Raw genomic sequence first — 25,770 nt, 5'->3', positions numbered from 1 at the left:
TATCCTGAGTTTGTGGAACAAATGAAATTTTGCTGCTATGTTACACTTTGCTTCCAAACAACCATTACAACTGGTTTTATATATTGTGTGAGCATCAGACCATCAAACAGTGCATCTTTACTGACGTGTTGCTGCAGTGATGATCTACAGCAGCAATCTGCCATTTATATAAGGGCAAAATGTGCATCTATATTTAGTTGTGAAATTGGCCTATTATACTCTTGATGTTTACAGAGGCTAACATAAATTAATGATGACAGCTATGAGCAGTGCATTAGTTAAGCAGCAGAGTTCTTACCTTGAACTTGAAGGTTCCAGGTTTAACTTCTAACATATAGTATACAGCTTTTTTTCACACATTAAAGGAAAGTTTCTGAAATTATTACTTTTTCTGGGAGAGCATGAAAAGACTTCAATTTGTGGACTGTGCTGTGCAAGATCCTACCAGATAATAGTTATGTATGCATTTCTCAATTACTTTACATATTAAGAAAGTTGATATTTTGTACTTGAGCAAAGAAAATATTCTTAAAATATTTTTTTCCTTGCAGCAGGCTAATTTGATTGACTTTGAACTTTGCGTGTAGTCAATGTGTGGTGGGCCATTTTATTGCAAGTAATGAAGGATGGGAACTTGCTGCCTATATAATCTTTCCTGTTTTATTTTTTTCCCTGGGAAGCCTCCTCATTCAGCTTGTGTCAGGACAGGTATAGGTACTGGAGTTACTATAGATTTCACTATTAACTATGACCAGAGATCTGACAAGTATGCAGGTGTTCAAAGGTTCATGTGTTAAAATGCTGAAGCCTTTGATGAATTTTTGATGGCTGCATTTTTAATACAGGTCGACTTTCTTCCTTTGAGGCCACATGCCAGATTAATTGATAAATAGTAGAAGTCTGTAGTGCTGGGTTCTCCTAAGCAAAACAAGTGGGAAAATCCATAAAAACCTGCCTGTCTACCTTCCTTAGAAGTACTTTAAAAAGGTAAAATTTAAAGTGGTTTTGACCCTGTCTCTCCTTTCCCCCACAGTTAGATAAGCAAAGCCTACCATATTCTTCCATAAGGATCAGGAATAGTATTCTAAAAGTTTATGTGATGATGTTCAAAGTAGGGTTTAGTGAGAGGATTTTTACATAGGCACAATGTGGATCGATCGATAATGTGAATTTCAGAAGCTCTTACACAAAGGTAATGATAAATTATATAAAACCTTATAAAAACTGGCTATGAGGATGTCACTGGAGAGAGAAATTCGTTTAAGTTGCCTTGCTTCTGTTGTTTTTCTGTGACTATTATTATTTTTGCTCTTTGTCACCCTTTGTAGAACTTCAGCTATATTATTTCCGTAATCATTATAACCATTTCTGTGAATAGGAAAAAATAATCATTTTTGCAAAGCTAAATTTGATCAGCTACAAGGGATAACTTACTTCTTTTAATTTAATGAGTCATCAAGTCCAAAGTTATCTGTTTTTCCCAAAATGGAAAAATACACAAAATGGGCCATTTGCAATATTGAGAGTCAATGCAAATCCTGAGTCAATTTCATAATATGGGCTTGTGATAATAGCAGAGCCCCTTCTTTAATAGTACTATTTTCTGTTGTTATCTTTTGCTCATTAATGGTTTCAGTAGAATCTCATGGCTTGGCTCGCCCCTGGTGTGGCTGAGAAGGCAGGTGCTGCTACACTTTCACACTTACCCAGGCACCAGATGTTCCAAGTGAGCTCTCCATGGTCCTGGATTAGGGGCCAGGAGAAATTTTAGGTTTGTGATGCTTTGGGAGATATTTTGAAAGATCATCTTTCTGCCAGGAGCACACACATACTTTTTCTGCCTAGTAATTATCATTGCTATTTTAAAGTCTTCCATAGAAGTTTTCACCTCTTCCTGAGTAATCTGTTCCCTAACCCAGATGATGGGATTCTCATTTCTACATGTAAATCAAATTGCTTCTCTTGCTATTGAATGCTATTTTTTCTTTGCTTTAGTGTTCTAAAAAGGGCTCATTGTTTACCTCAGTATTGTAAATCATTCATAAACCTTTAAATGTCCATTAATGATTTTTTCTTTGAGCAAACTGTGATAGACAGTAGGCATAATAGGTAATAGGCATAATGAGGACTGTAAGGAAAAAAAACATTTATGCACTAAAACAGGGGTTCTTAACCTTTTTTGTTCCATGGACCCATATGCCAGTCAGGTGAAATGAATACTACTGTAATTATTTATTTATTGAATACATTCATAAGTGAAGGAAATGCTAGATTTCAGTTAGAGATCAGAGAAAATAAATCTAATAAGTTGATTTTTTTCCAATTCAAGCTTGTGGACCCTCTGAAATCCTAACTGTGGGCCCTTGGTTAGGAATCCCTGCCCTAAAAGCTTTATTTTACTTGAATTTGATGTGACAGACCAGTGAATAGGATGCACATTGGTAAGAACAGATGGTACGTTTTAAACTATCATTGTGGACCTCCACTGTGAAGTGAACTTGAGATTTCATTGAACAAAGCCTTAGACAGTGTTTCTGTGTTATGACATGATGCCAAACTTCATACAAACAATAGCTCATTTAATTTAATTATAACAGTAACCTTATGAAGTAGTTTGTTTTCCCATTTCACAGATGAGGAAAACTGAGGCAACAGACATTCAGTGACTTTCTCATGTTTACATAACTAGTAAGTAACTGAGCCAGGATTTAAATCCAGAACCCAGGTTCTTAACCTCTGCTCTCTGCTAGTGGAGAAGACACTCTGATAGATGCTTTAGCATGAATTTTAACAAAATGATAATCATGATTTGAGAGAAATTGGAGGAGTTTGATAAATAGACATTTCTAGAGTTATTCCAAGCAGAAGTTTGGCCTTTGCTTTTATTAACCTGGATTTGGTTTCTACTGTTACCACATGACAAATGATTTTTCTAGAGTGAAAATCATAAGTAGCATTAGAGAAAGATGTTAGAGAGGGCAAAAAAGAAAATAAGCAGGGGGTCAGAATTATAGACTGTAGCTAGAGTTTAAAAATGGTAGCAGAAAGGAGGCTTTCATTAAAGGAACTGAGTTATAACGGTTGTAGAAAATTAGGGTGGTATTCAGATGTGACTAGGTTAACACAGTTGGACTTTTTTTCCTGTGTCAGTTTTATAATGATGATTATAATAGTTAATAGTTATATAATGTTTACAATATGGTAGACATTTAAGCACTTAGCATATGTTAGCTCAATTCTCTCAAATTATGAAGTAGGTACTTTTATAATACCTACTTTACAGATGAGGAAAGAGAGGCCTAAATATGTTGACCAGCTAATAAGTGTCCACGTAAGGAAGTGAATACCCATAGCCTGGCTCCAGAAGCCACATTCTTAACAGATATGCTTACAAAGAAGTTTAATGATAGAACAACTATATTTTGGACATTCCTAAGTTTTTCCCACTTCTTAAAATCCTCCCTTGTTGTAAAACCCTGAAGTGGACTTGACCATATATACAGTTTTACAAACATTCTTTATTAAAATCTAGAATCATCCTAGGAACTTAGTGCTTTATAGTTTATAACATACTACCATGGGGATTATTTTAGGGACCTTTGCAATGGAAATTAGTAAAATGAACATTGTCATCATTGTGTATTTATAACGTGATAAAATCGAGGTGCAAGTTTGTGATTTAGGATAAAAACAACCAAATGGTCAAAGTGGGTCTTTTAACTGCCTTTCCAGGAGCCTTTCCCCAAAACACAAATCTTGCAAGCATATGGGAGAATCAAAAGAAACCAGTTAACATTCAACAACACACTGTCCTCTAAACCTCCATTACTGGTCAAATTTTATTTTATTTTTTAATATATATTTTTATTAGAGAACTTGGGAGCTTATGAGACAATAATGCATAATGTCAGAATTCCCATACATCTCCCCTTTACCAACAACTTATCTTACTGTGGAACATTTCTTACAGGTTATGAAAGAACATCATCAGAGTATTACCACTATGATCCATAGCTTTCATTTGGTATATTTTTTTCCATACACCCCCAATTATTAGCACTATGTGTTAGTATTGTACATTTGTTATAGTTTATGAGCGAACCCTTTCATATTTGTCCTGTTAACCACAGTCCATCTTCCACCACATGGTTCACTGTGCTATACAGTACCATGCCTTGTATAGTCTATCCAGAGTATACACTCAGCTCTCACTTTCATCACAGAGTTGTGCAGTCAGTAAATTTTTTAACCTTTTCCCTAGTTCAAAAGAAAAAACCCACTTTCCCCCTCTTATTGACCTTTGGCGTTAATATAGTACTTTCCTTGACATTGACGTAAGAATATTACAATACTGCTATTAACTGTAGTCCATAAGTTACATTGATTGTATTTCTCCCAGGCATCACTATATTCTATCCACCCTGTAATAGTGATGTACATTTGTTCTAGTTCATAGAAGAACATTCTTGTATTTGTAATATTAACCCCAATCCTCAACCACCTCTGGGTTTACTGTATTATTCAGTCCCTAGACTATTCTCTAGCTTTCTTTTAATTTACATTTTCATCCCTAAATTTACTCTTTCAAACACAATCCCATTTAAAAACAGCCATGTTACTTATACTTACTATAAGGTGTTACCATCAACTCTATCCATTTCCACACTTTTACAGTCAAGCTAATTAAAAATTTGATATCAACACTAAGCATCATCCTACCTCTTAGTAATAATCTATACTCTAGGTTTTAAATTCTTTGTGTTTATTCTTCATATTGAGTTCATATTAGTGAGACCATACTTGTCCTTTTGTGTATGGCTTATTTTATTCAGCATAATGTCCTCAAGGTTCATCCATGTTATCATATCTGTCCCAATTTAATTTCTTATTGCAGCACTGTTATATTCCATAGTATGTATATACAGCATTTCGTTTATCCATTCATTGGTTGATGGACACCTGGGTTGTTTCCATCTTTTGGCAATTGTGAATAATGCCACTATGAACATTGGTGTGCAAATGTCTATTCATGTCCTTGTTTTCAGTTCTTCTGGATATATTCCCAGTAAAGGGATTGCTGGATCATAGGGCAGTTCTATATTTAGCTTCATGAGGAAAGCCAAAATATCCTCCACAAAGTATCCTCCACAGAGGCGGCACTATTTTACATTCCCACCAACAGTGAAGGAGTGTTCCTATTACTCTGCCTCCTCTCCAGCACTTGCTGTTTTCAATTTTTAAAATAACGGCCATTCTTTCAGGTATGAGATGATATCTCATTGTAGTTTTGATTTGTATTTCCCTTATAGCTAGTGATACTGAAGATTTTATCATATGCTTTTTTGCCATTTATCTTTCCTCTTTGGAAAAATGTCCTAGTCATTTGCCCATTTTTAAGTTGGATTGCTTACTTTTTTTATTGTTGAGTTGTATGATCTTTTTTATATAACATGGAAACTGTTATCGGATATGTGGTTTCCAAATATTTTCTGCCATTGAGCGGGCTGCCTTTTCACCTTCTTGACCAAGTCCTCTGAAGCACAAAAGTGTTTACGTTTGAGGGGGTCCCATTTATCCATTTTTTCTTTTGTTGCTTATGCTTTAGGTGTAAGGTTTAAGAAAACACCTCCTACCATCAGGTCTTGAAGATGTTTCCCTACATTTTCTTCTGGGAGTTTTATGGTTCTAGCTTTTATATTTAATTCTTTGATCCTTTTTGAGTTAATTCTTTCATGTGAGATAGGGGTCCTCTTTCTTTCTTTCTTCTGGATATGGATATCCAGTTCTCCCAGAACCCTTTGTTGAATAGACTGTTCTGCCCCACCTGGGTGTACTTGAGATCCTTTTTAAAAATCACTTGACCCACAGATGTGAGGGTCTGTTTCTGAACAATCAGTTTGGATCCATTGATCTATATGTCTATCTTTATGCCAGTACCAAGTTGTTTTTACCACTATAGCTAAATAATATGATGTAATGTTTGAAAATGAGAGTCCTCCAACTTCATTCTTCTTTTTTTAATTTAAAGATTTATTATTTATTTATCTCTCCCCTCTCCCCCCCATCCCTTCCCCAGTTGTCAGCTCTCTGTGTCCATTTGCTTTGTGTTCTTCTGTGACCGCTTCTATCCTTATCAGCAGCACTGGGAATCTGTGTTTCTTTTTGTTGCATCATCTTGCTGTGTCAGCTCTCTGTGTGCTGCGCCATTCTTGGGCAGGCTGCACTTTCATGCTGGGCTGGGCGGCTCTCCTTACGGGGTGCACTCCTTGCGCATGGGGCTCCCCTATGCAGGGGACACCCCTGCATGGCACGGCACTTCTTGTGCGCATCAGCACTGCACATGGGCCAGCTCCACACAGGTCAAGGAGGCCCGGGGTTTGAACCATGGACCTCCCATGTGGTAGGCAGACGCCCTATCCATTGGGCCAAGTCCGCTTCCCTCATTCTTCTTTTTAAGATGTTCCTGGCTATTCAGGACCCCTTATTCTTCCAAATATATTTTATAATTGCATTTTTTATTTCTTTACAAAACGAATGTTTTATCAGGATTGCATTGAATCAGTCTATCAGCTGGGTAGGATTGACATCCTAATGTATTCATATTGTCTTCCAGTCCATGAACACAGAATGTCCTTTCATTTATTTAGGTCATCCTCCTCAGATTGCTCATTTCTAGTATATGGAAACACTAGTATATGGAAACAGCTAGTGTATAGTACATAGAAGCGTTGCATATTAATCTTATATCCTGCCACTCTGCTCAACTCATTTATTAGCTCTAGGAGCTTTATTGTAGATTTTTGGGGGACTTTTAGTTATTGGATAATATCATCTGTGAATAGCCTAAGTTTTACTTCTTCCTTTGTAATTTGGATACCTTTTATTTCTTTTTCTTATCTGATTGCTCTAGCTAGGACCCACTAGCATTACATTGAACAACACTGATAACAGGGGGCATCCTTTTCCTGTTTCCAATTTCAATGGGAAAGTTTTCAGTCTTTCACCATTGAGTACAGTGTTAGCTGTGGGGTTTTCATATATGCCCTTTATCATATTGAGAATGTTTCCTTCATTTCCTTTTAGAGTACTTTTATAAAAAAAAAGTGCTGTATTTTGTCAAATGCCTTTTCTGTCTCAATTTAGTTTATCTGATTTTTCTTTGATTTATTAATATGTATTATGCTAATTGATTTTTCTTGTGTTGAACCACCCTTGCATGCCTGGTATAAAATCTACTTGATCATGATGAATAATTATTTTAATGTCTTGTTGAATTTGATTAATGGCTCTTTTGTTGAGGATTTTTGCATCTATATTCATTAGGGAAATGTGTCTGTAATTTTATTTTCTTTATTCCTTGTCCCACCCCCATTGCTTGCGCTCACTGGTCTTTCTGTTCATTGTGTGCTCTGTTTCTGCTCGTCTTCTTTTTAGGAGGCACTGGAAACTGAACCTGGGACCTCCTATGTGTGAGGGAAGTGCCCAAATGCTTGAGCCACCTCTGTTCCCTGCTTGTTGTGCCTGTCATTGTGTCTCCTCATTGTGCCATCTTGTTTCACCAGCTTGCTGTGCCAGCCCATTGCATCTGCTTGCTGTCTTGCTTATCTTCTTTAGGAGGCACCAGGAACTGAACCCAGGACCCCCCATGTTGTAGGTGGGTGCTCAACTGCTTAAGCCACATCCACTTCCCTGTAACTTTATTTTTTCATGATATCTTTTTCTGGCTTTGGTATCATGGTGATATTAGCTTCATAGAACAAGTTTGGTAGTGTTTCTTCCTATTCAATTTTTGGAAGAGTTTAAGATTGGTATTAAATTTTCTTTGAAAATTTAGTAGAATTCACTTGTGAAGCCATCGGGTCTTAGGCTTTTCATTTTGGGGAGCTGTTTGATAACTGCTTCAATCTCTTGTGATTGGTTCATTGAAGTTTTCTATTTCTTCTAGAGTCAGGGTAGCTTGTTTGTTTCTAGGAAATTTTCTGTGTCATCTACTTTGTCTAGTTTGTTGGTGTACTGTTGTTCATCATATCTTCTTAAAGTCAATTTCATTTCTATGGGGTCAGTAGTAACGTACCTGTTTTCATTTTTTTTTTAAGATTTATTTTCTATTTATTTCTCTCCCCTTCTCTTCCCGCCCTCCCCAATTGTCTGCTCTCTGTGTCCATTCACTGTGTGTTCTTGTGTGTCTGCTTGTATTCTTGTCAGTGGCACCAGGAATCTGTGTCTCTTTTTGTTGTGTCATCTTGCTGCATCAGCTCTCCGTGTATGCGGTGCCACCCTGGGCAGGCTGCACTTTTTTCGTGTGGGGTGACTCTTCTTATGGGGCATACTCCTGTGCATGGGCTCCCCTATGTGGGGGACACCCCTGCCTGGCAGGGCACTCCTTGCGCACATCAGCACTATGCATGGGCCAGCTCATCACATGGGTCAGGATGCCCTGGGTTTGAACCCTGGACCTCCCATATGGTAAGCAGATGCTCTAGCCATTGAGCCAAATCTGCTTCCCCCTGTTTTCATTTCTTACGTTATTTATTTCCATCTTCCCTCTTGTTTCTTTGCCATTCCACCTAAGGATTTGACAATTTAAAAAATCTTCTTGAAAAACCAACTTTTGGTGTTTTAATTCTATTATGTTTTTGTTGTTGTTGTTGTTCTCAATTTCATTTATTTCTGTTCTTTATTTCATTCCTTCTGCTTACTTTTTGAATAGTTTGTAGTTTCTCTTTTTCTAGTTCCTCCAGCTGTGTAGTGAACTCCTTGTTACTAGCTCTTTCTTTTTTTGTAATGTAAACAATAGGGCTGTAAATTCCCCGTCAACACTGCTTTCTCTTCATTCCATAGGTTCTGATATGTTGTGTCTTCATTTTCATTCCTCTCAAGATATTTACTGATTTCTCTTGTAGTACCTTCTTTGACCCATTGATTATTTAAGAGTGTATTTTTTCATCACCATATATTTATGAATTTTCCCTTTTTCTTTCTGTTTGTTATTTCCAGCTTTATTCCTTTATGAACAGAGAAATGCTTTGTATAATTTCTATCTTTTAAATTTATTGAGATCTCTTTTGTTGCCTGACATATGGCATATCATGGGGAAAGATCCATGAGCTCTTGAAAAGGATGTATAGCCTGCTGTTTTGGGGTTTAAAATTCTGTTTATGTCTGTTAGGTTTAGTTCATTTATCTTATTATTCAAACTCTATTTCTTTATTGATTCTTTGCCCAGATGTTCTAAACAATGATGACAGTGGTGTATTGAAGTCTCCAACTATTATTGTAGAGATATCTATTTCTCCCTTCAGTTTTGCTAGTGTTTGCCTCATGTAATTTGAGGCATCCTGGTTAGGTACATCTACATTTAAGATTGTTATTTCTTCCTGGTGAATTGCCCCTTTCGTTAATATATAATATTCTTCTTTACCACTAATAACAGCTTTGCTTTGAAAGTCTATTTCATTTTGATATAAGTATAGCTTCTCCAGATTTTTTATTTTATTCAGTTACTGCATATGTGGAATACCTTTTTCCACTCACTTTCACTCTGTTTGTATCCTTGAATCTAAGATGGATCTCTTGTAGATAGCATATAGATCGCTCATATTTTCTTATCCATTTTGCTAGTCTTTTGATGAGGGAATTTAATCAATTAACATTCCATGTTATTATTATAAAGGCATTTCTTACTTTACCCATTTTGAACTTTGGATTTTATCTGTCATATCTTATTTTCACCACTTTTTTCACTTTTATTTTCTTTTATTGATATAATCGTCATTTCTAGACTCTCTTCTAATCCCTTCTCTCCTGTTTTTTCTCCTCAGGCTATAGCACTCCCTTTAGTATTTCCTGCAAAGATAGTCTCTTGATTACAAACTCTCTCAGTTTCTGTTCATCTTTGAATATTTTAAAGCTGCCCTCATTTTGAAAGATATAAGATTCTTGGCTGGCAGTTTTAATCTTTCAGTATCTTAAATATATCATATCATACAACTGTCTTCTTGCCTCAGTGGCTTCCGATGAGATATAATCTTATTGGGAATCCCTTGTATGTGATAAATCACCTTCATCTTGGTACTCTCAGGAGTCTCTATTTTTGGCATTTGTTATTCTGATTATTACATTTTTGAATAAGTCTATTTGCTTATATTTGGATTGGGAGTATGTTGTGCTTCTCGGACACAGACATCTATGACCTTCAATAGGATTGGGAAATTTTCTACCATTATTTTCTCAAATATTCCTTCTGTCCCTTTTCCCTTATCTTCTCCTTCTGGGACAGACATGACCCATATGTTTGAATATCTCTTGCTGTCTTTTAGTTTCCTGAGACCTTGTTCAATTTTTTCCATTCTTTTCCTTATCTATTCTTTTGTATGCTCACTTTTGGAGGCCATAAGTGGTATTTCTTCTTCATATCTGCTATTATATTTCTCCTATGTATTTTTAATTTCATTTATTGTGCCCTTCATTCCCATACCATCTATGTTCCTATGTATGCTTTCTAATTCTTCTTTATGTTGACCCAATGTCTTCTTAATATCCTTAATCTCTTTAGTCATCTCATTGAATATATTAAGATTTGTTTGAACATCTCAACTCCTTTAGTTATCTCAACTCCTTTATGTCATTTGGAGGCCTAGTTTATTCCTTTGACTGGACAGTATCTTCCTGTTTCTTGGTACAGATTGTAATTTTTTGTTGTTGTCTCAGTATCTGATTTACCAGATGCATTTAATCTGGACTCAGTTTCTCTCTTTAGTTTGGGGCTTTCTAATTGATTGGTTTTGGGCTAATGCCACTCTTTGATAGTTGGGTCAACTTAATTTGGAATTCTATAGCAGCTCATGTATTCCAACCTAGCTCCTGCAGGGCTTGGGTCAGGGCAACCACAAGACATGAACTTTATTTATTGGGACTTACAGACAGGAGAGAGTCTCTCTGGTCATGGCAGTCCAGAGAATGCAGATAGTGCTTCGTGAAGAGGTGAAAAATGAGGGGCATTATATAGGGACTCAGAACAAAGACATTTCACAACAGAGTTTCTGATAGGATCATATGAAACACAGAAGTAGGGTCTGGCAATGTTATTGTAGGAAGGAAGTATACCACCTGGAGAAAATTACAATGTATGATACCTTTTCTACATTTCCCTGTGGGGAGGTCTGTTATATTTTTTAAAAAGATTTATTTTATTTATTTATGTCTCCCCACCCCCTTGTTGTTTTTCACTTGCTGTGTCTGTTCATCTTCCTTGTTTCATTTAGGTGGCACTGAGAGCTGAACCTGGGGCCTTTGTGTGGGATGGAAGTGCCTAATCACTTGAGCCATGTCTGCTCCCAGCTTTGTTGTGTCTCTCATTATGTTTTTTCTCCTTGTGTCTCTTGTGTCAGTTTGCTATACCTACCCATCATGCCAGCTCTCTGTCTTCTTTAGGAGGCACCGTAATCTGAACCAGAGACTTCCCATGTGGTAGGCAGGGAGCCCAGTTGCCTGAGCCACATCTGCTTCCCAACTCTGTTACATTTTAAGTTGTGGTCTGGGGCGTCCAGGTGGCTATGTGCTGTGTGCTGAGTTTCCATTAGGGAGGGGGAACCAGGGCTCATGATCCCACACTCATGTTTAGCCAAATAATTTTTTTTTGCTATTTTTCATCTGTTTATTGCCTTTTCTCCCTTGCTAATTATGGAGTAGGAGCTGAGGATGTGTTTGGTATTTTAAATTTTGGGTGCTGAAGCTGCCCACATTGCCCCAGGTACTGATGGAAGTTTTTCCCACCTTTCTCCCCTGCCACGGGTAGGATCGGAGCTGTAGCCATGTGCAGTCATCTAAGCTGTGCAGGCTAAGACCATCTGTAGTTGCCAGGAGAGAACGATGATGTTCCACTCACCTACTTCCCCTGCCTTGGGTGTGAATGGAGCCACAGGTCCAGTGGTCTAGTCTGTGTGGGCTGAAAGCACCTTCAATTACCTGGAGAGGGTGGTGCCAGTTCCCCCAGCTTCCTTCTTTCTGGAGGCAGGGTGGAGCCCCAGCTGGTGCAGCAATCCGACCTTGTTGGAAAGAAGCTGTTCCCTACTGTGAGTGTGATTTTCAAACAGCCTCACTTACCTACATGCCGTGGGTGGAGTTAAAATGGAGGCTAATGGCCTCTTTGCTACTTGGACAGATTAAAAATTTAGCTGTTTTTAGAATCGAACTTTGACCAGCCGAATTTCCTAATCAGTAGCTGAAGTTGGTGTCTGACCCTCTCTTTGTCCCCCACTTTTTAGAAATGGAGCTTCCAACTCCAGCCAGGGAATAGCTTCCAAGGTGTCTTGGTCCACCAGTGGGGGATGGGTACCCACCTCCACAGCAGGGAGTGCTCTTCTCATGAATCTTCACTGCACATGAGCAGTTTCCTCCTTCCATTCTTCCAAGAATTGTTTTAGGATACTCTGCTGGTCTCCTGGGTCCCCCAAACAGGTGATTTAGATAGCTCTGGGTGATTACTAAGTATATTGTAGGATAAGCTGATTCTTGGAGCTCCTTATTCAGTCTCCATCTTGCCCCTCCCTCTACTGGTAAATTTTTGACTGTCTGCTATCTATATTAAAAGTTACTTTAGAAACTTGTGAAAACGGTTTCAGAGTTTTGAGTAGAAACATATATTTAATAATATTACTTAAACCAGGGATAATTGCTTAGGATAAGCTAATTCTACCAATACTAGTATCTAAAAAGGAAGATATAATCCAACTTTATAGGCTTTAATAGGACATTCTGGACAGCATTAGATAATTCCCCATTTGGCAGGGGTGATGATTCTTTTGAGACTCTGAAAATCATGTATTATTACCCCAGAAATATACACATAATACACAAAATTTTGCAAATGATTTCCAGAAAATTATTTTTATATATGGGTCTTTTGAGATTATTGCTTTTGATGTCTTTCTTGGTGGTAATGATAATGCAGTCATTAAAGAGCTATAACGTTGACTTGCTGAGGATCCATGATAGGTCTTTTTTCCTGCTATCCAGATTCTACATGGAAGAGCATTAGAAGAGTGAGAAGTTTAGACTCAGGATGTAACTTACTGTGAATCTAAGGACTAAGTATATTTTAGATGGCAGAGATTTGCACCATAACATTTTACTTACATACAACCAATCCATTTTTTCTTTAGTATTCCAGAAATGCAATCACATATTTTTTATGTAAAATAAAACCTACAAATAAAATTTATTTTCAGTTTTATTGTAGCCCTTAATTCAGTATGAGAATCACTTATAAATAGGCTCTACTTCATGAAAGCAGGCTAAAGATTAATCCACAACCTGTGCCATTGTCTTAAAGTCTTTAGCTTCATCTATTATATCAGCTTTGCAACAACCTTTATATTCCTGTGACTATATTTTATTGCTGTTGCCCTAAAAACCAGTTACTCTTTGTTATACACATAGTGCTATCATTCTGAAAGTCTTCTGTGCCTATGGTACCTGCATAATGATGTGATGTGGGAGTCATGGAAACCCTCTGCTGTTAAGATTATGGCCAAGAAGGTTACTCCAGTAGTGTAACATGGTGTGTGTCAAAGTTTTTAAAAATAAAAAAAGAGAAGGGGTGTGGGAGAAAAACAGTAGGGAGATGGCCAGGAGCACATAAGGTTAAGTTTTTCCCGATGCTATTTTAGAAAAAGTAAGTAGAGTCGGGTGCAGCCTTTAGGCAAAGTTTCTGAAAGCAGGCCTGTCTACTGATAGCCCATTCCCTTGCCTCTATTTAGCTGCCTCCCCTCGACTTACTTTTGGAGCCCATTGAGAGCCTTCTTGTGCCCTGGGGTTTTGATCCTAGTGAGGATTCTTTTGTTTTACTCACATTACTGATAAACCTATAAATTGATGTCAGTTGCAGAATAATTACCTAGTCCTCTACTTTGGTTCCATTGAAAAGAGAAATTCATGGTAGGAATATTAGGAATAATAATTAGATTTAAAAATGAGTACATTTGGGAAGCGGACTTGGCCCAGTGGTTCGGGCATCCGTCTACCACATGGAAGGTCCGTGGTTCAAACCCCGGGTTTCCTTGACCCATGTGGAAATGGCCCATGCACAGTGCTGATGCGCACAAGGAGTGCCCTGCCACGCAGGGGTGTCCCCCGTGTAGGGGAGCCCCACGTGCAAGGAGTGTACCCCATAAGGAAAGCTGCCCAGTGGGAAAGGAAGTGCAGCCTGCCTAAGAATGGTGCCGCCCACAGGGAGAGCTGACACAACAAGATGACGCAATCAAAAGAAACACAGATTCCCTTGCCGCTGACAACAACAGAAGTGGACAAAGAAGAACACTCAGCAAATAGACACAGAGAACAGACAACTGGGGTGGGGGTGGGGGAAGGGAAATAAATAAAATAAATCTTTTAAAAAAATGAGTACATTTGTGATCATTTGAGTGACGTGATGTTTATGTAAAATTACGTTCAAAACTGGCCTTTTAAATTATTACCTAATTGTACAATGAGTCTCTGAATCATATTTGACCAGAAAACATGTTTTATTTGACTTGCGTGATTAAAAATATTAGTTACATTACAGTTGAGCAATGTTAGGTAGAAGTTCAGATTTTATTCTTTAGAAATATCAACAGATGTGGTAACACCAGGTATACTGTCCCAAAAAGCAGCAGTAGCTGAAACGCTGGCTCCTGTTCCTTTGCCTGGGCTAGTTGCCTCCTCTTCCCCATAGTCTCTGCGAGTCCTCTTCACTCATCGACCTTCCCTGCCTGAACCATGAAGGCCTTTGAGTTTGCACCCCCTGCTCCAGAGCTCCATCATAGTCACTTACTGAACCAAAAAACAAACAAAAAAGTAAGTTCAGCCCACCTTGTGCCAGTAGTATTTGATAACAAGAACACAGACAGAGCAAAGTATTGAACTTGAGCCACTACACCTCCCCCTTTGTATGACTGGAGAGAAAAAATGTCAAAAGACATAGTTATTTTGGCACAGATGACTTAAGTGGTGTTACATTGCTTTTATTATATAAAAGAAGGATGAATTATTCCTTTATCCTGAGATGATAACCTGGATCCTAGTAATAGTTATACTTAGATTTTAATGCATTTCTCACATTATTTACATAGTTTTCAACAAGCCATCATTAAGTATTTATGGAATTGAATGGAGGCAGGCTAAAGTATTGGGGAATATGTGGTATAACATGTCTTTTCCATATAAATTAGCAATATTTTTGCCAGAGCTTATCGCCTGAGGTGGAGCCAAGTAACAAGTGTTTGTCATCTGAGATTGCTGTGACTTTGAAAATAACATTAACTTTTCTGGTTCTGAGAACTACATTAGCATTAGTAGAGTTAATGTAGAATATTTTACTAGTAGATAAAATTGATATTTTTGGTGTCTTCAGTATATAGGATGTATCCAGTTAAACAATATCAGATATGCTATAATATAACCCAAAATGTCATTCTCCCTATTATACTAATACAGGATGGAGCCAAAAAGACCCATTTTGGTCAGTTCATCTGCTCTTCCTTGTTTCTCTCTTTATTTTATTATGGGAAACAAGAATGCCAAATATAAGGATTTCAGAGCTCAATAAAAGGATATTTAGAAATGATTTCAATAGTACCATGATACTGTAAATCTTACCCAATTATTTATCATCAGTGTCTCATTTTGGATATATGTATCATGAGACACAAAGCAGAGCAATTCAAAGTAGATGGAATTCTCCTGTCAGATGCTCAAATGAAACTTCAGTTGTGCCAGATTCTGCCCTCAGCAACATGAGCAAACTTCAAACAGAATTGCACATGAATAGTTAAAGGAAAATGCTGGATCCCACCTGTTGTCTTCTCTGAAGTAATATGTCTATAATGTTTATAAATTTTAATAACTCATACACGGCTTTATCTTTCAACATTAAATTTATGTTATCCTAAAGTTTTATTTAAATATATTTTATTCCCTAGTAGCTTATAAAATCTATCTATGTACTAATGAATGTCCCTTAATAAGGAACTAGTATATTCTTTTATCAACGAATTATCAGTACTTTTTATAAAGTTATATTGAAATTCTTACTTTCAATATGTTTTCTTTATCTGACTTAAGATCACTAACTATATTGAGGGCATTATATTTGTGTTTCTGTTTACCCTTTTCTCTCCTAGATTATAATTGAAATAAATATTTTCAAATGTGTCCTTTTGATGTTTTAAGATACCATAGTGATCAAAGTTAAATAAGTAAAATCATTAGCTTGAAAGTAGATATATGAATACAGGGTCAGTCTTTTAATTTGTTTATGGCTGATAACATCAAGCATCACCTATAGACCTTATGTTAAGTGTTAGTTACAATAAGTATATCTCAATGCATGAACAGTCGGAGCAGGGAAAAATCTAACAAGGAGAATGCTGTTATTACTTATTGAATTTGAGTTTATTGCATAGAAGGTCAGAGTTAGAATTTATGGTTTTATTGGACATTGTCTAGAACTCATTTTATGATGCCCCTAGAATCTTGAAGAAGATTTTGGTAGATTTTTGCTGGAAAAAAAAAAAAAAGAAAGCAGTTTCTGTCTCTGATGACATAATCACATATTCTAAACAATACTTTCCCACTTTTTAAATTTCAGTTTACAAGCCTTGAGAAAGGAGAAATCCCGAGATGCTGCTCGCTCCCGCCGGGGAAAAGAAAATTTTGAGTTCTATGAATTGGCTAAGTTGTTGCCCCTTCCTGCAGCCATCACCAGCCAACTTGACAAGGCGTCCATCATTCGACTTACAATAAGCTATCTGAAAATGAGGGACTTTGCTAACCAGGGGGACCCTCCGTGGAACTTGCGAATGGAAGGCCCTCCACCTAATACATCAGTAAAAGGTAAGTGTTAGGCCACTGATCAGTCTGGAATATGTTGGTCTGTAGGGGTCTCTAAAATGAAATGTTTACCATCATCCTTTCTTCTTTTCCTGCATATCAAATCCTTTAAAGGGATACAAATGTGGAAATCTGAACTCTGCATGAGAAAGACACCATGTGAAGGTGAAATAAACCTCTTCTATTTCTCTTTTATTGTCAAAAAAGTCTCTCTGCTTAATCTATTACTTTACATTAGGTTTCAGAGAAATGAGAGTGAAATGACTTAGATTAAAGTGCATTTAGGTTGAATTCATGTTATGCTAATACATGCTAAGTTTTTCTAATGGGTGGAATATGGGAATGTTTACTAAAGGGTGGAGCCAATATTACCTGCTTTAAGTAACCAAAGAGGAAGGGAAGCAGAGTCTAATTTTAGCAGGCATTTTGAGTAACGATTTTATTGACTGGCAAAACTCAATCCAAGGATTACTGTTTCATGTCTCTCTCAATATATTGCCTAAAAGTTGTAGATAAACTATAGATTTTTCCTTGATGCAGTTATCTTTAAAACGTATTATTTTTACAATTTTAGGCCTTCTTCACTCTGATACTTGAGAGGCATTTTTTGTGTGTTCCTGAAATTCTTAAGTATTTATGACGTTTTTAGTATATGACTATGTATGCATATGATAATCAATGTTTATGTGTTGTTGGCCATTGATTTCTATCTTTAAGGATGTGTTACTTAAGGCATAGGATCTATGGAGTCAGTTCCTTTCTTATGTCCCAATCTTGTATCTAGAACCTTGAGGATCATGGAATAAAGCTGGGCATTTGGAGGCATTGCAGGCAGCCTTCTTTGGGGGATGGATTGGATTCCTAGTTATGTGGTTACACTTGGACAGCTACCTTTGGAGAAGTCCCATACTGTTGGCTGTTAGAGGAACTGTACTAGTGGGAAGCTGTAATCTCTTATAGAATTCAAATTCAGATAGTAAGGAAGAATCAGAAGCAGATTTATTAACAATTCTGTGCCAAGAGATGTGATCATATGTGTGTACCTATGTGTATGAAAATGTTTATGTTTTCCATTGTTAACTTACTAAGGACTTACTTACTTACATTGTGTTTCTTAGGTTCCTGAGAGAAGGAAAATTAGAATTAACACTGTGACAGGTTATTTTCCTCTAAAGCAGGGGTTGGCAGACATTTTCCATAAAGGGCCAGATAGTGAATATTTTCAGCTTTGGGGACTATTTCAACTCTGCCGTTGTAACATGAAATCAGTCAAAGACACTATGTCAGTGAAAGGGTATGGTTGTTTTCTGATAAAACTGTATTTTACAAAACAGACAACTATAGATTTGGCTTACAAATCATAGTTTGCCTACTCCTGCCCAAGAATGTAAGAATGGCATTCAGAGGTTGAGGAGAACACACAAGAGGTATCTAATGAGGGCAGGATGTTGGTATAAGATAGCCCAGGACAAATAAACCAAGGTACATACATGTTGGTCCTTTCACAACCTAGCCCTTCCACTGGTTTTTACTTAAGAATGTTGATGTCAACTTGGTAATGTCAAGTCCATGTTCTAAATGCTACAGTGATAGTGATTTTTTTCCAAGCTAAAGTTACTTGAACACAACCCTAACAAATATTTGTTAGATGCATTTTTCCACTCTACTTTGAGGCATAAGGATTTATTAAATAGACTTCTTTCATGTTTATTCCAAATCATGCAAAATGAAAGGCTAAGTGCAACAGGTTAAAAATCACACAATTTGCAGAATAAATCTTATTTGCTTTGAAATAAGTTGAATGAAGGACTAGACTTGAATTTAGTCAAGTTTAGTTATCTGTTCTTTTATTTATTTATTTTTCTGTAAAGGAAATTGTAATTTATAGGCTTTCTTGGGAGTGGTGTCTGTTGAAAGCAAAAAATCTGATGGTTCCATTGTCCATTCTTTTAGGACGTTATTGTCCAGCTTACTTTTAGAATTATGGTATTTTAGAGACGCAAACTTTTCCAGGTGAGGGGATTAATGTAGAAAGGACTTTAGAGTTAAGCCTTAGTAGATCTAAGACTAGAATCCAGTTCTCCTGACTTCCTGTCTAGTGCTCTTTCTTTCACATCATCTCATTTCTGGTGATATTTGATTTGTATCATCAAACGTGACAGCTAAGAATTCTCTCAAGTTTGGGCTATGACTAAAAATTTATATTTATTCAATGGCCATCAATCAGCTAAAATCTATAACTGTTTATAATGATTACAGTGGATATAAAAAGTGAAAATAGGTTTCTGCCCTCGTGTTGAGTCTTTCAAAGGACATAGTAGTGTCACTGAGAAAAAAGGGGGAGGTCATGATAGATGTTTAGGAGCCTGGAGGAAGATAACAGACCTGATTATTTAAATGATGATGGCATCATAAAATGATGATGGCGATTATGTCCAGATGATGGCAGAACATCCAAGTGGGTATATGTATCCTCTCATTATAGAAAATTGGTGACAAGTTAAAATTGAAGATGTAAGCATAATGACTCCATACTGTTTATCTGGGCTCTCAAAAGTTGCAAGGAATATGATAGACACTTTTTGTAAGCTGGTTCTATTGTACAATATATGTACATTTTATTGCTTTCCTCTAGTTCTTTAATACAAGCCTGCTGCTCACTCTGATCAAACATTCATGAAACAACAACATCAAAAGAAATTCATTTTAATTTATTAAGGTCTTCTACATTGTGCCCTTGAAGAAGTTCATATGGATAAACAAGCTTATATAAATAGCCTGCAGCATCATGTGAAGTGCATTTCATAATCCAACAATAAATGATAGACATTATACTTCATGCTTCTCCAAGCAATCTCTTGAATAAACCTAAAAGGCATTTGGAAATTTGTATGAAAAGTACTTACACTATGTAGGCAACCTTTTTTTCCCCACAATGTGATGAGCTGCTCATGTTAATAATTAAATTTCAAAGCTTAAATTTAAATTTGTCCCACACTACCATATAGAAATTTAATCATTTTAATTTACTGCGTTAGAAAGGTCCTTTACCCTGCCCTGTATTCATCACATCTTTTCTGAAAAGTCTACAAAGGTTGATGAGTTAGTTTTGTGATGCCAATTGTATACAGATTATTACAAGTTATGCCTGCGGAAAGAATACTAAGCCAGCAGTGTGTGATGTGTCCTGAGTCAATTACTTCATGGAAATGATACGTTAAGCAATTGCAAGGTAAAAGATAGTTTTTCCCATTATTTTAGAAATATCTGTATTGTTATAATACAGATCAAATCTACAATGAACATTATGCATTATTCAAGGAATGACCAGGCATTCTCAGCACTGTTTCAGCTAAATAACTGATGATTGTAACCTTTAAAGAAATCTCATTGTGGTGACTGTTGGTAAATCACTTCTCCATTCATCGTAATCTCTATTTAGAAGCTATATAGAAACCATTATATCTTTTATTAATCTTAAAAGCAATAGCTGCTGATTTGACATTTGCTAAAACTAGATAAATTTTCTATCCTCCTAGTATCACAGACTTCAGTCAATTTCTTGAGTATGTCTGCTGCAACTCTATTACTCCAGGAATATTTACCATCATAAGAACAGGTTTTATTTCAACTTAAATATTCAAGTTTTTAAGTGACAATTTGCCTCTGTGTGTGACAGGCAACAATGTTAATATATGTAAAATATAGGACATTTTTAGCCTTAGGAAGGCAAAAATTGAAAAATATCCAAGACAACTGGTGATTAAAATCAACTGAACCACGTTAGAGAAGAACTGTACTATTTTCACAGAATTTCCTTTCATTATTTCAGGAATCTGTTGTGAATTAATAGGTAGATGTGACTGAGAGGAGAAACTTTCAGGTATTTATTTAAGCGACGTGTAATCTATCGTTAGTCAAAAAAGTAGACTTTTAGTAAGGGAATGATGTTTAATTAACTCATCTAAACTAGTTCTGAATATAGAACTGCTTGCAGTGTGACAATGAATTACTACTGTAACGGTTATCCCCTAAAACTCAAGTAGCATTTTGTAGAATGGCTCTGCTTCAGTAGAGAGGTAGAGATTCCAAAAGACTGAATGATAGGTCTACTCAGTCTCAGTGCCTCAAAGGTCTTCAATTCCAGTTCTGGAATTTTACTGAGTGTGTTTTGAAACTCATTTACTTCTACGAGGTGACGTTCATATTTGGGGGATACTTGTCAAACACCTCACTATTATGAAACCATGTGAAATGAAAGTTCTCGGAATCAGTACTTGGGAGGATGCCATATGGCATCATTTTTTTTTTCTTTTGAAAGATGAAAATGGTAGAACCCAGTCTGCATCCTTAGTTGTGAACAAAAGCTTCTGTAGGACTAGGAAAGTAGGGTAGAAGATGGCAACTTGGTTCCTGTTTGGTTCTTACCTCTGTCATCTCAGTGAATTGAGGAGATGACTCACTGCTCGAATCTCTAGTTCCATTCCCCCTAATCCAAAATCAAGGGTGAGACCAAATGGCAATTGAACCACGCAAAAGCTGAATTGAAAATGCTTGTCCTGTTTGTTTTGGTAGTGAGCTCCAGGTTTTATTAGGGTATGGAAATGCAATATGTTATAATTGCTTTTTCTTAGGTATGCTCCCAGGAAGACTTCAATTATGTGCTGTTACCCTTTTATATTTTTCTGATAAAGTTATGACTTCTGAAATGAGGTCGTGTAAAAATGAACCTTTTACTTTCCTTTATTTTATATCATGATAAGACAAGCATCGTTTATATCACCACACTTCTCCATGGTCATCCTCTCTTGACACCAGACAGGAAGGAATTTCTGGCTAATGTTGGCTCTTGTGCCGGAAGAGTAAATCTTTGAGATTCTTTATCTGTGGAATTCTACATTTTATCCAGAGAAGCCTTTCTATCTTCAAAAGTAGACTCTAACCCTTTGAATTGAAATCTATTTCAGCATGGAAAATATTACAGAGCATTACCGGGGTTTTCACTAAATGCCACAGTCAAAGAGTTTGACTGGTCACCATTATTTTCAGTGAATCTGATACTTTTGAGCTTCTAGATTCACCCTCAACTCCAAACATTTAGTCAAAGAAAGCATATTTGTGAGGGTGATGACTAATAATATGTGAATATTTAGGTGTACTAGTCAGCTATTGCCAGGGTAACAAGCAATCACACCATCTCAGTGGCTTGCGGCAATAACCTTTTACTCAGGTAGCTGAGATAGGCTGGGGGTTGTAAGATGTAAGCTGGGCTCAGCTGGGCTCAGTTCAGCTTAGGTCTGCTGCCTATAATGGGGCAGTAGGTATATGAGGTAAGCTGTCTTCATAGCAATGGCAAAAGTGCAAGAGGAGTGAGTAAAAGCAACTGAACCTTTAAGGCTGAAGCTCAGAACTGGCACACTGTCATTTCTGTCCACATTCTGTTAGTCACAAGTTGTATGACAAAGACCAAAGTCAAGGGACAGGGGAGTATACTGTGTCCCCACTGGGAAAAACTGTAAAAAACATGGCAAAGAACATGGCTATACGATGAATAGGAGCCTATAATTTAGTATACCTAATCAGGGTGTATTAGTAGCCAAAGGGGTGCTGGTGCAGAGTACCAGAAATCTGTTGGCTTTTATATGAAGTATTTATTTGAAGTAAAAGCTTACAGCTCTAAGACTCTAGTGTGGCCAACTTGAGTTAACAAAGAGATACTTTCTCACCAAAATCAGCTACCATGTGTGGAAACAAGATGATGGGTGATTTCTTCCTGGTCTCTCCTTCCTTCTCCCTCTAGTGCTCCTTGGGCCCAGCTTCTTCTTATCTCAGCTGGTACTGGCACAGAGCTCATCTCTCAGGACTTCCTGTATCAGTCTGGCATAGGCTTGTTCCTTTCCAGGCTTTCTCAGCTTCTCAGCTTCAAACTATCAGGTGAATCATTCATCTCTCTCTGGGGCTTCAGGATCAAAACTGACAAAGTTCTCTCTCTCTTCTTGTGTATCTTCTTCGTGTGTCCTCTTGAGTGAGTGTCCATTTCTATCAGTACACTAAGGGGGCAGGGACCTAATCACACCTTACTGATGTGGTTGAATCAAAGGCCCTAAATTGATTTAATCAAGTAAACTTAAATCCTTTGAATTTAATAGAATCAAAGGGTATCACACCCAGAGGAACAGAGGAGTTTACAAACATAATCCTTTTCTTTTTGGGATTTCATAAATAATCTCAAACTACCATACAGGGGGTACCACTGGCAACTCGTTATCAATTTTTGTGGAGACTTCTGGAAGAGTGGGCAAAAAGAGTGTGTATTCTTGTGTGTCCTACATCAGGATTTATTAATCTGCCCCTCCTTCAGCGACTGTCTTTTCCTTTTTCTCAAGCAATACCTAAAACCAAATAAACATACTTTCATGCCTGACTTTTACGTGCCATCTTCTGACATGAATGTTCATTTTCTTCTTTTGTGTCTGCTGAACTCCTCTTCATCTTTCAAAATCCCTTTCAGAAATGACTTCCTCTCTTATTCACAGAGCATTAATCTTTCTGTAGGTTGCCATGTACATTCTTCTATTTATTATTGAAGTGTATTATATTTATTTTCTTCACATTACTTTCCTTTCTATGAGCTATTTGAGGGTACAGTCTGAGTCATCTTATTCATTTTTTTTTAAATTTTTAAAAAATATTTATTTCTCTCCCCTTACCCCCCCTACCCCCCAGTTGTCTGCTTTCTGTGTCCATTTGCTGTGTATTCTTCTGTGACTGCTTATATCCTTAGCAGCAGCACCGGGAATCTGTGTTTCTTTTTGTTTCGTCATCTTGCTGTGTCAGCTCTGTGTGTGTGTGGCGCCACTCTTGGGCAGACTTCACTTTCTTTTGCCCTGGGTGGCTCTCCTTAAGGAGGGGGGGACCCCTGTGTGGCAGGGCACTCCTTGCATGCAATAGCACTGCGCATGGGCCAGCTCCTTATGGGTCAAGGAGGTCCAGGGTTTGAACCGCGGACCTCCCATGTGGTAGGCAGATGCCCTATCCATTGGGCCAAGTCTGCTTCCCTCATCTTATTCAGTTTCATATCTTTACCTCCTAATGAAATACCAGGGAGAGTAAGTATTACCAATGTTTTTTATAATGAGTCATATAGAATTAAATTGTATCTTGGGATTGCCATTAGCTGAGCGAAGTAATGCTGATGAGAGCAATAGATGACCTAAGTTATAAGCTAGGGAAGAAGCAAAAAATATAAGAGTAAAACTAAAAGGAAGCATAGATGAGAATTGGAGGGAGAATGATGGGAATAGTGTGAAGACAAAAGGAAAATAAGCAGTGTATATAATGAGTAGGAGCTAGACCGAGTGGTAGCACCTGTGGAATTAGCTGACAGTCCCTTCCCTTGTAAAGGCTCCTCCTTATTAGCACATTTCCTGCATGTTCCCAGATGTACAAGCTAAAGAGTTGAAAATTAAAGCTAATAGTCTCAAGAAACCCATAAGTGTCTTGAGTATATAAATTCAAGTCTGTTCAACACATATCTGTGTATCTTCCCTTACTAAGTCCTCTGCTGAATATCATGGGGCGTAAAGCATAAGGCAAGATAGCTGCTTTGAGGTATTAACAGTTCATATAGAAATACATGTGAAATAAATGAGTACATAGTAGCATTTGATCAAATTAAATGAACCACACGACCTGTGTTCTAAAGCCTCCCTGTTCTCCACTAGGCCTCAAAGTTCTCATTTGGATTGTCTTTTTGCCAGTGGTTGTGCCCTGGCTGATCACTCACTCTCTAATCCCAAACCCCAATCCTTTAAAAACGATTTAGCAATTTATCAACTCAAATTAGCCTTTCCTCAGACTATGTGGTTTCTTGAAGCTGTTTGTTAATCATTTCAAAAACCACGTACTCTAACTCTTCATATTCTGTTAATATTTCTAATTCCATGACTCCTTTGTTCTATGGGTTCAGAAATATCTGAGCTAGCGCCTTCTCAAAAATATCAGAAATAGTTCCTTCCCTTAAAAAATTTACCTGTTTTGATTAATTCTTGCACACATGCAATCATGAGAAATAAGGGAGGAAAATAAGACATCACATGATGAAGTTTTAAATTAAGTGCCAAATGTATGATATATATATATATATAAATATATATATACCTAATATGAATCTAGAGCTTTTTCTTTATATATATTTCTTTTACCCTCCTCACAAAAATTTAGGGAACATACTTATATTCCATATCACAGCCAACATGTTTTTTTAAGGTTTACCAGTTCTAGATGGCATAATATTTTAGTCATAAGATCCTGTGATTATTTACATTATACTGCATTATATTCACTTATTTAGGACTTTCAAGTTCATATGCTCTTTTTTTAAGGCTGTAATTTTTAAACATGCTTTTGTTTAGCTATATCATCTCTTGAAAACACAGTATATAGTTTTGGCACTCTGAAGATAACAGTATTTCATGAGCATAGCAAAGAAGGAGTCACCTCTGACTGCTTTATATGATTGAAATTTAAAGTGTGTGGCTTTAATTTTCAGAAACGGCTTTCTAGATATTGTGCATACATCTTAGCTGTGCCTTAATAAACATGTGGTGACCTCCACCTCTAAAAAATGATGTGGCTTTGAACACTGTTGACTGCAGCTTTTCACATACGTTCTTGGTCCAAAATATGTCAGGAAATGTCAGAGCCTGGGCAGGAAGGGAAGGTCAACAAAATTTTGTCTTTGAAGACCATGCCGATCATCTGTTTCAAATCCCTTGCTATTGGGTTTAGGAAATTGATGTCAATAAAGAGAAATAATTCAGTGTCACCAACAAAGTCAGTAACAAAGATGGGACTAGAATTCAGACCTCTCAAACCCCAGTGAAGCATATTTTCCTA

General features: G+C 37.0%; 1 protein-coding gene across 12 annotated transcripts in view; it reads left to right on the top strand.

Annotated features, from left to right (window-relative positions):
- Window positions 1-25,770, top strand: part of NPAS3 (neuronal PAS domain protein 3) — a 908,953-nt gene that overhangs the window by 252,871 nt on the left and 630,312 nt on the right. For 8 of the 12 annotated variants that reach the window (XM_058293564.2, XM_058293562.2, XM_023591875.3 and 5 more), the window contains one exon: window positions 16,631-16,875. In XM_058293564.2, the coding sequence (XP_058149547.1) occupies window positions 16,631-16,875 (245 nt within the window). Of the gene's footprint in view, window positions 1-16,630; window positions 16,876-16,986; window positions 17,038-25,770 lie in introns of all 12 variants that reach the window. The other 4 variants (XM_058293563.2, XM_058293568.2, XM_058293570.2 and 1 more) reach the window with 1 other exon arrangement.

Source organism: Dasypus novemcinctus, chromosome 3 (genome assembly GCF_030445035.2).
Source record: "Dasypus novemcinctus isolate mDasNov1 chromosome 3, mDasNov1.1.hap2, whole genome shotgun sequence".
Lineage (NCBI taxonomy): Eukaryota > Metazoa > Chordata > Mammalia > Cingulata > Dasypodidae > Dasypus > Dasypus novemcinctus.
The sequence above is the reverse complement of the archived record's forward strand: the minus strand, read 5'-3'. Positions and strand labels throughout refer to the sequence as shown.